The sequence below is a fragment of the Penaeus japonicus genome, unplaced genomic scaffold, assembly GCF_977035675.1.
Source record: "Penaeus japonicus unplaced genomic scaffold, GWHDUDI00000001_assembly GWHDUDI00000017, whole genome shotgun sequence".
NCBI classification, from domain to species: domain Eukaryota; kingdom Metazoa; phylum Arthropoda; class Malacostraca; order Decapoda; family Penaeidae; genus Penaeus; species Penaeus japonicus.
Genome location: NW_028234419.1, coordinates 24,286,943 through 24,296,942, shown reverse-complemented (window position 1 = coordinate 24,296,942; position 10,000 = coordinate 24,286,943). Strand labels below are relative to the sequence as shown.

At 33.9% G+C, this 10,000-nt stretch overlaps 2 protein-coding genes across 6 annotated transcripts in view; one reads left to right on the top strand and one right to left on the bottom strand.

The window, feature by feature from the left end:
- Nucleotides 1-1,005, bottom strand: part of LOC122267439 (stimulator of interferon genes protein 7) — a 15,950-nt gene extending 14,945 nt beyond the window's left edge. For 2 of the 3 annotated variants that reach the window (XM_086546176.1, XM_086546178.1), the window contains exon 1: nucleotides 51-179. The gene's annotated coding sequence lies outside the window, so the exon portion shown is untranslated. Of the gene's footprint in view, nucleotides 1-50; nucleotides 180-933 lie in introns of those variants that run through there. The other variant, XM_086546177.1, reaches the window with a different exon arrangement.
- Nucleotides 1,006-1,866: 861 nt separating this feature from the next.
- Nucleotides 1,867-10,000, top strand: part of LOC122267334 (tudor and KH domain-containing protein homolog) — a 15,064-nt gene continuing 6,930 nt past the window's right edge. For 2 of the 3 annotated variants that reach the window (XM_043037398.2, XM_043037406.2), the window contains exons 1-4: nucleotides 3,180-3,336; nucleotides 8,232-8,397; nucleotides 8,909-9,036; nucleotides 9,382-9,502. In XM_043037398.2, the coding sequence (XP_042893332.2) occupies nucleotides 3,238-3,336; nucleotides 8,232-8,397; nucleotides 8,909-9,036; nucleotides 9,382-9,502 (514 nt within the window). In that variant the 5' untranslated portion in view covers nucleotides 3,180-3,237. Of the gene's footprint in view, nucleotides 3,337-8,231; nucleotides 8,398-8,908; nucleotides 9,037-9,381; nucleotides 9,503-10,000 lie in introns of all 3 variants that reach the window. The other variant, XM_043037390.2, reaches the window with a different exon arrangement.

Sequence of the window (10,000 nt, the reverse complement as noted above, 5' to 3'; positions counted from 1 at the left end):
CCAAATACACAACCACAACAAAAAATAACAAGTACAACAACAACACTCACTTCAGGTAGCGTTTATAAAGATGCCATGTCTTCTAGTTTGAGACATCAATACTCGCCAAATTCGTCAGTTGACTTTGTGAATGGATGTTTGGCGGTAGAATGCGACATTTTTAAGTTAGCTGATAAGATGTCTAAGATACGATAGGAAAAAAAGATACCGTGGAAGTGTTCCTTATCACAGTTCTGACCGTGTTGCAAGTATCATTCTTGAAATTAATGATGATTGTGACGTTAGTTGATTTTTTTTTCAACGAAGAATAATAAGAAAATATTAGTGATAACGGTTTTTTGATGCTCTAATAAAGGCAATGTACAATAATGATTAGATTATGAAAAATAACGGTTTTTGTAGCCACGAATACACTACAAAATAAAACGGTTAAAATCATGCTATGGAAATATCAGCCACTCTGGAAAAAGTAATGGAAATGATAAATGATGATAATAAAAGATAGTGATGATACAAATGACACAATAAAGATAATTACACATGACAGAATTAGAATAATGATAGATGATGTGACAATAGCAATATTTATGGTAACAATAACAGCACTGATAATAATAATAATGCTAATGATAATAATGATAATAATAATGATGACAATAGTAATAATGATAATAATGTTAATAATAGTAAGAGTAATAACAGCAATAACATTACCAATGATACTAAAAATATGACAATAATGACAGAATAATGATAAAAATATTAATGATAACAATAATGACGATATAAATAATAATAATGATACTAATAACAATAATGATAACAATAATAATAACAATAACTAATAATCACAGTAATAACAACAATTATGATGATAAGATAATGACAAAAATAAAAATAATAAACAAAAACAAGAATATCAATAATAATCACCAAGAAAAATAGTGACGAAATTGTTGACAACAACAGCACGAGTAACGCACAGCTGATCCCATAAACACAATCTTCCTGACTATGAATGAAACCTTTCTCATCACGTGAGGCATATGGCAAGCACAAAGCGGAAGGCATTAGTCACCTACACATATTAGATCATAGGTAAGGTTTAATCAGGATTTTTTTACCAATGATAATAGTTGCTAATCAATTTCAGATAGATAATAACAGCCTAACAGATATTGATGATATTATAGCTTTACTATCATCTATTACTATTGTCTATGTATAGTATTCAGACTTATGATCATCATTAATCATAATCGAGAAGAAATTATGAATATTCGCTCGGAAATTATGAATATTGTTATGAAATACGTACCGGTAGACGTTGCCAAGATGACTGTAAAATGTAACTTTGTAAATTCGCCGAGATATAGTGGGACGTGACGTCATCCACGTGTTCGAACAGGATGACGTAAGATCAACTCTGCAGCCAAGTCACATGTGTTGACTTTTTTTAATCAAATAATATATGGGATATCACAATAGCAATTCTTTTCTTATTTTGATGTTTATTTTGATTTCAGGAGTGGGAGTTGATGGTAATCCGTGGGTAGTGAGGAGGAATTGTTTATCGTCGACTGAAATTGAGACAAGCTAGTGTGAGTTTCGACACATGGTTTTCCGTGCATGAGCCATGACAAGCCCATCTTTCATTCATTACTCGACAGCCTTCTATCTAAATAGAGAGAGCGAGCGAGAGAGGGAGATGGAGAGGGAGAGAGAGAGAGAGAGAGAGAGAGAGAGAGAGAGAGAGAGAGAGAGAGAGAGAGAGAGAGAGAGAGAGAGAGAGAGAGAGAGAGAGAGAGAGAGAGAGAGAGAGAGAGAGAGAGAGAGAGAGAAACGGAAAGGGGGTGGGTCGAGAGAGAGAAAGAGAGAGAGAGAGAGAGACGGAAAGGGGTTTGGTCGAAAGAGAGAAGAGAAGAGAAGAGAAGAGAAGAGAGAGAGAGAGTAGATAGATACGTAGGCAAAGGAAAACGAATAGATAAACGCTCCCCCCCAAGATAAAAAAACAAACAAAAAAAACGCACACAGAAGGATGCATGGACTACCACCTAGGGACATATCTTTGGTCAATATATGTCGGAATTCCTCCTCCAGCCACAGTAACTTCTGGTTTACTTGAATTTCGCAATACAAAACAAAAATAGTATCTGTTGCCAATATCTCCTGTTGTATGTCAGCCAGTTGATTAAGCGTGCGTGTAGAGACTTGTACTTATTTCTGTTGTTATAGATATATATATAAAGAATTTTAGATATACATATTCGTAAATTAACCGGCTCGAGATAAACAAATGTATACAACTGGATTATTTGGATTTGCCATTATTTAAAGATACGATCTGAAGAAGAAACAAAGTATTACCGAGGATTGTCTTAAAGAAATGTTTTTTAGATTTTATACAGATTTTACGGATTCTGGATTCATGTGTTGCCAAGTGCGACATGCAAATTGCTGAGACATGTTGCAGTGTGTTGCAGCTGGACAGACGCCAGGTGACTTTGTGCCGGATTTCTCAGAGGACACAATAAAACGAGACTGTTCCTTTCATTTGATTTTGTGTTGTTTATTTGGGATAGCTTAAGTACATCCAGTTGATGGGATGGCTGTGTATGTGGTATCGGCTGTAGGTTTTTTGAGTAAGGTTATGTTAAGGTAAAATAACTCTACTAGTTAAAGACACTACATATGTTCCCAAAGACCCCCATAATACACTCTTGCTAATGAACCTCATGAATGGCATCCAAGCAGTCAAAAATAATCGTGGCATCATCAGTTCTTTCAAAGAATGTAGTGGAAAACAATCATCCTTTTATCTAAATACATGAAATAAGTAGCCCTTTTACGATTTAAGAGTAATATAATGAAATAAAAGACAGGAAAAGCACATGAAAAAATATCATCCACGTCCATTCCATGAAAATAAGAAGAAACTCAGACAAAAAGCACAAAACAGGAGATAGAGTGAGAAGAAAGAGAAAAAAGCAAAATTGAACTAACCAAAGATATGATAAACCGAACATGCCGACAATGAAAAACTCGAAAATCTATTTTTTCTTAAATCACGACAACCCTAGAGAAAAGGAGAAGCTCGTAGAATTTCAAAAAGGGGAAGAAATGCGGGAAAAAAGCACTTAAAAAGCAATAAAAACGAAAAATAAAAGGGAAAGCGAGCACCATAACAGCAGACGAAACTCGCGGATCCACTCAGTCGAAAGGAGGTTGCCGTCGGGTATGGATCCTTCTCGTCTGAAGAACTTTATTTTACCCTTAGGAGGAGCTCTACTCTTATCTGGTGTCGCTGGAACGATCTATTATTACCTGACGAAGAAGGTAATGACAGTGAATGGGATTGACAGGATGTACTTTCTGAATGGCGGTTGATTTTGTGTGTGTTGAGGGGGCAGAGTATGCCGCCCCTTTCGTTATTAGGTTTTTAAGTTATCTTTTGAATCTTTTTTTTTATCATTTTAAGTTATTATTTAATAATTAGTGCCAGTAGGTTGAATTATTATGTTAACATACGTATATATGGTATATGTAAACCCAAAGTTGTGTTGACGGCTTTTTGTTTACATTGATATAAGAGATAGAATTCTATTCTTATTAATGTTAACAAATTATGGTTTAACTACTGTTACATTTACATAAATGATTAACATCATGACCTGGTTTGGGTTTTAGGAAGAAAGTAATCAAATGATATTGTATTTTCAGAATGAATAATTCTAGAATGATATTAACAGAGGCGTTTTTACGGTCTTGAAAAAATTGATGGCTTAGCCCATACTAGAACTCTCTAGACTTTATTGATTGCAGTGTTGTTTTTTCAGAGTGAAATTAGAATATATTGTGAGACACTTTCCCTAAGGTTCAGGTGTGTAACCTGGGCATCACAATTCTTTTATAATTGATATTTGGGGTTAGTCGTAAAATGTTTAGCATTGAAGCCTCGGAAACTCCGCCCCTTATGATGTCACCGATTGTGACTATGAAATTTTGTCATTTTTACGGCATGGTACAAAATTCAGAAAGCATCATTTTTTTTTTTTTTTTTTTTATAAGAATGGACATGTTTATGATTATATGTGGCCATAGTAATTTTAGAAAAATCCCATTTATAATCGGAAGATGAGAAAATAGTAATTAATCTATACTACACCACATAAGAAACTCTGCAATTGTAATTACTACACATAGTTGTCTTAAAAACTTATGCAAATTGTTAGGCCTGCCATAGCTGAAGATGGGTAGACCAATATAAAATCAAATAGTTTTATATGAAGAAAGGCCTGCTATGACTGTGAGGTTAATGATTTTCAAACTCAGGGAGGCGTAGTTGTGGAAAGTACAGATTAGTGTGCAAACAGCAAAGAGTTAATGACAAGTACATTGTATTTATAAATTTTTATGTGTTCTGTTTTGAATGCTTTATCTACAGATATGTGTTGAAGGAAAGTTAGGTTACTGATAACAGACATTGTAGGATTTAACTCATTGACTTTGGACGGCATCTTATCTTGCCAAGGCATAATTTTAGTTCAACTGTGAATGGCATGTGTTCTTGGAGGCCGCTGTACAGAATGCTCATATTAGTGTCACATGTTCTATGACATGCAAGATGCTCCTGCTCATATTCATGCACGGGGCAGATTATTTGCTTGATGTTGCTCCCTCTGTGAAGATGATAAGTGCACACAGCCTCTGAGTGCTAGATCTCTCCTGGTGCAATACTGTGTTACACTTCTGAGAGTGCTTTACACCCACCTGATTTTACGGGATGCTGAGAGGCGTTTTTTTTATTTTTCCTTATTTTTTTTTTTTTTTTTTTTTTTTTTTTTTTTTTTTTTTTTTTTTTTTGATAAGTCAAGAACACTGTCTATAGAAATGCAAGTGCAATGAGTATATACATATGTAATTATGTAAAACATGTTTTTAGAGGGAGAGATCATGAAGCAATAGGACGTCATCTCGCAGGAGCGAATGGGTTTTAAAAGCTCCAATGGGTTTTAAAGTAGGTCTAACTGGCAGTTTATAGGGAAGAAAAATAAGAACCAGTCCAATCTCTTATTGATGAATATGTGTTGTGGGTTTGTTTGCCTTTGCCAGACTGGGAAGCTTAGAGGCTATTGCACTGCTTGATGTGGACCTAATTTAGACAGTTTCTCAGATTTTTCATCTTCGTTTCTAACATAGACCTTCTCTTTGAATATATCAATATCGTAATAAAAGTACTTATTAGAAACTCCTCACCACACAAACAGTAAAGAGAAAACAGTAATTACACATACAACTAAGTCTCCCTGTTCAAGCTGTGGATATATGTCACCTTATCACCTAAGCAGCATTAAAAATAATGATATATCATCACATAGATAAAGTAAATACACAAGCACTTCATCAGACAAATATTATGCATGCAATATCTCCCCAGTCAAAACCATATACATACAGCAATCCCGTATCACCTAAAGAATGTAAATAAACAAGGCAACGTTAGCCACTTCCTCCAACCATTCATTCATCTTATCTTGTTTAGTTACCAACAACCTGTTCATTACATACTTGATATTACTATTAAGATTGAAACAGGCTATTAGTATGTTTGTTTTATTTGTTTGGGAATGAAGGCTGTAGGCTATGGCAATTGTTTGACTCGTAATGAACTTGTGCCTACTCAAGCCTACACAGTCATATGGCTTCACAATCTTACAAGGTCCATAATTTTAGTACATCAAGTGGAGATGCCTTTGGTCACTATAGTGTTCATTTTCCCCAAGTTGAAACACTTTATGCTTCAAGCTTTGTTCTGTATAGTCTATTTTCCAAAAATTTACATGAAATGTATACTAAACAACTTTCTTGTTTGTTATGGTCAAGGATATCCAGAAGTTGGAGAGGATATATATTTCTTATTATGATGTGCAACTTCCCTCCTTGTGTTTTGTTGTTGTTGTTGTCCAATATTACCATAATTATTTCTCTGCCTCAGGAGTAGATTCTGGTGGAAATGAGATTATTCCAGTTTTTATTACCCTACTCCTAAATCAATATTCTTTGCTATTCTACTCTAAATCTCTTATAGAACAGATTTTTTTTTACAGTCCATTTCATTCTTTTTTTTTTTGGTACCAAGTTAAAGAATGGGAAATGATTTAATTTCTACCATTTTTTAGGCAACACAGGATTTAAAAGGTATCTATTAAGGTTCCCACTTGATCCCTTGTGAGTACCAGACTTTTGTCTTTTCCTTAATTCTGTGTTTATTTTTTCTTATATGACTATTTAAGGCATTTTTCATCATTCTTACTGCCCTTTACTATACACACACATACATACATGCATACATACATACATACACACATATATACATACATGCATGCATACATACATACATACATACATACACACACACACATACATACATGCATACATACATGCATACATACATACATACATACATATATACATATATACATATATACATACATACATACATACATGTATACATACATACATAAATATATACATACATACATAAATACATACATACATACATGTATGCATACATACATATATATTTATTTATTCATTTATGTGTGTGTGTGTGTGTGTTGTGTGTTGTGTGTTTGTGTATTCATATACATTTTTCTTTTCTTTTCTTTTTTTTTTTTTAATGTTACTACTTTAATTACAATAAAAATTCTTGTTTTAGATAGATCACAGGATTTTGAAAGTACCTCATGATTATAGGAAGAATAAATTCTGTGTCATAGTTCTTTGTAAATAAAAGTAATTTTTCCAACAATCCCCTGTGATCCTGGATGGATTTGATTTTACTTGTGTCTGTAAACTTATGATACAAAGAGAACATATTTTGATGCTTTAAAAAGAAGACCTACATATATTCAGTAGCTGTTTTTCCCAGAGGTATGAAATATATTATTAGAATTATGAATTTTCTCTGAGTTATAGAATCACTCTTTCTGTGCCTTATCCTCATTTCTGTCTCCTTCCTTCTCTCCCACTCTTTGTCTCCATCTTCCTCATCTCATCTCTCTCCTTCATCTTGTCTCTCTTCCCCTTCCTCTCCTTATCTCTCTCCTTCATCCTGTCTCACTTACCCTTCTTCTCCCTCTCATTCTTTACTATCCTTTCTGCTCTCCTCCCTGATCCTCTCCCTTCCCTTTTCCTCTCCCTTCTACTCTCCCTCTCCCTGGTACTCTGCTTCCTCTTTCCCTCTTTCCCTCTCCCCACTCCTCTCCCTTTCAGCCTCCCTCTCCCCTGTGACACAGTTACCAAAGGAAAGCTGCTTAGTGCGTATATTATAGAGCACTGTGTCGGTGTGTCAACAGAGCAGAAGTGGGTACTGAGTTTAAGTTGCTGTGGAAAACAGGTTTTAAGGAATGTTGTTGTTTAAAAGTTTCCATTTATTCATATTACAAAAATATGCAGGTTTGTTGTTTGATGTGCACTTTTTTTTATTAATTGATTGTTTTGGATTAATATTGGTATTTGTGTTAAAAATATATATGATTAATTCCAAGAGATTTTTTTTTCTGATTATGGATTCCCAGGAATCCTTGCATTTATTATTTTGTGAATAATGACCACTTTATTCCCTCGCTATTCTGTTTGGCCTTAATTAAGAGTTAGTATAGATTTGTTGGAATATGTTTTTTTTTTTTTTTTTTAGATTTCTATACTTCTTAATTTCTTAATGAATTCATAAACACTTAAAAGAAGGAAACCTATCCCACCTGTTTAAATACGCACTCTGCAGGGAGCTCATGTTCTTTTATTTGAAATGGATAAGTGTCTTTCATGGTGTATTGTCTTGATACTTATCATTTTTATTAAGTAATTGACTCTCATGTCGTAACTGCTTTAATAAAATGCAGATATGAATTAAGAGCAAGACAGCCAAGTTAGATTTGAAAATGAAAAATGTCAGTGTTGTTAGATGAAACTTCAAGAACTGTTCCATTTCTCATATGTAGTGTCACTATCATTTTCACTGTCATCTATCCCTTTTTATACTCCATTTTTTTTCTTTCTTTCTTTCTTTCTTTTTTTTAGTGGAAACACAGTTATTGTGTTGCCTTGTCTCTTTAGCTATTATTGTTGTTATTGTTATTATTATTATTATTATTATTATTATTGATCACAATCTCTTTTCATGTTCCCCTTTTACTCTCCTTCCTTCTTATAATGTCCTCTTCCACCAGGATGAAGAAGATGACCGTATATTGCCAGACACAAGAAATAGTCAGTGGACGAGCGCAGAAGTGCATGTCCCGACCGAATGCGTTGGCCTGGTTATAGGGCGGCAGGGGGCCAACATCAAGCTCATCCAGGAACGGACGAGCACCAAGATCAACTTTGCAGATGAAGGTTTGTCTTGTTGGGGAAATATACGGAAGGGGTCGGGTTCACTCTTTTTCTATTCTACTTCCTGCATTTACCTTTTTTTTCCTTCTTCTTTGCCCTATTCTTTCCCTTTCCTTTCCTTTCCTGTTTCAGTTTCTCCATCATCTTGATTGTTTGCAATATTTCAAGTCTCATGATGTAGATTTTAGTAGATTCCAAAAATGATTTTCTTCTCTTCCTTCTTACTTTTTCTTCTTTCTTCTTTCTTTAGAGTAAATAGAAGTGATTGTTTAGTCCACTTCTGTGTTAGATCATAAGACAGCATATCCTTGAAGGAATATTTTTTTTGATGATGATGATATTGATGATGAGTATTATTATTTTCATTATTTTTCATAATTGTTTTCATTCTGATTTTTATTATCACTTGCATTTTTTCTTTTTTAATTTCCACACATCATCAGTGCCACCATGAATATCCATGTTTGTTAACTTATCTTTAACTGCTTTGTAATAAACCTTATTATCCAAACAGAAGTCAACGGTCACAGAATATGCCTGATACGAGGATTGGAGGAAAATGTCACCATAGCCCAGAAGCTCGTTATCAAAGCCGTCTCGGATCAGCCGGTCATTGAGTCATCCGAAATGTTTGTTCCTCAGGTGAGTATACGCTTATGATACTTGAGATTTTAATGTGTCCGCTTATGTGAGGATGTAATGTGCCTGCTTTTGTTATGGTTATTTATGATAGGCTTCTTGATTAATGTTAGATATCAGTACCATTAGTATTTGCCTTTACTTATATTTTTTTAGATTTTTTGAAAGATGATTTGTTACATTAGAACAAATATTGTTTGCCTTTGTTATGTATTATTATACCAAGGATCCTTATTCATACAGTATCATTTCATGAAGGAAATAGTTCATGTATAGATATACAGATTTAGCTACAATAAAAAATTATAACTATTCTAACCATTCTACTTTGTCATTTCCGTCTTCCAGTATGCTGTTGGGCGGATTATTGGCAGAAATGGTGAGAACATAAGATCTGTGTCTCGAATAACTGGTGCAAAGGTCGACGTAGAGAGAGAGGATGAGCAGGCACAGTTGACAAGAAATCAAGGTGAGAATCACTCATGCTTACTAACTTGCTTTCTTCTTTTTTCTTCTTTCTTTCTTTCTTTCTTCTGTTGCAATATAACCCTTCATAGTATTAAGAAAGCATTGATCTGTTTTCTAGGTATAGGTGTTTGTTACCTTATTATTCCACTTGGATTGTTATTTTTATTTTATTATTTTTTATTCAAATAGCACAGGTTATTGAATATATTATATTGAGATGTACAGTTATGAAAGATTTATTATATGGGTGTGAAAAGAACGAAATTTTCATCTCCTAGGCAGTGATGATAGAGAAATACAGAATAGGGTTGAATGTCCCAAGAATAAGTTATCTTACAGAGTCATGGAATATGTCTGTTTTGGGGCAATTCTTTCATTATTACTTTTTTTTCCATTCTTTCTCTCCTTTTTTCCCCTCTCCTCCTGATATGTCAAAATACTTGTCTTAGATGACTTAGTCATTTGTTTTCTTGGACCCTCATTATCCATCATTTTTTTG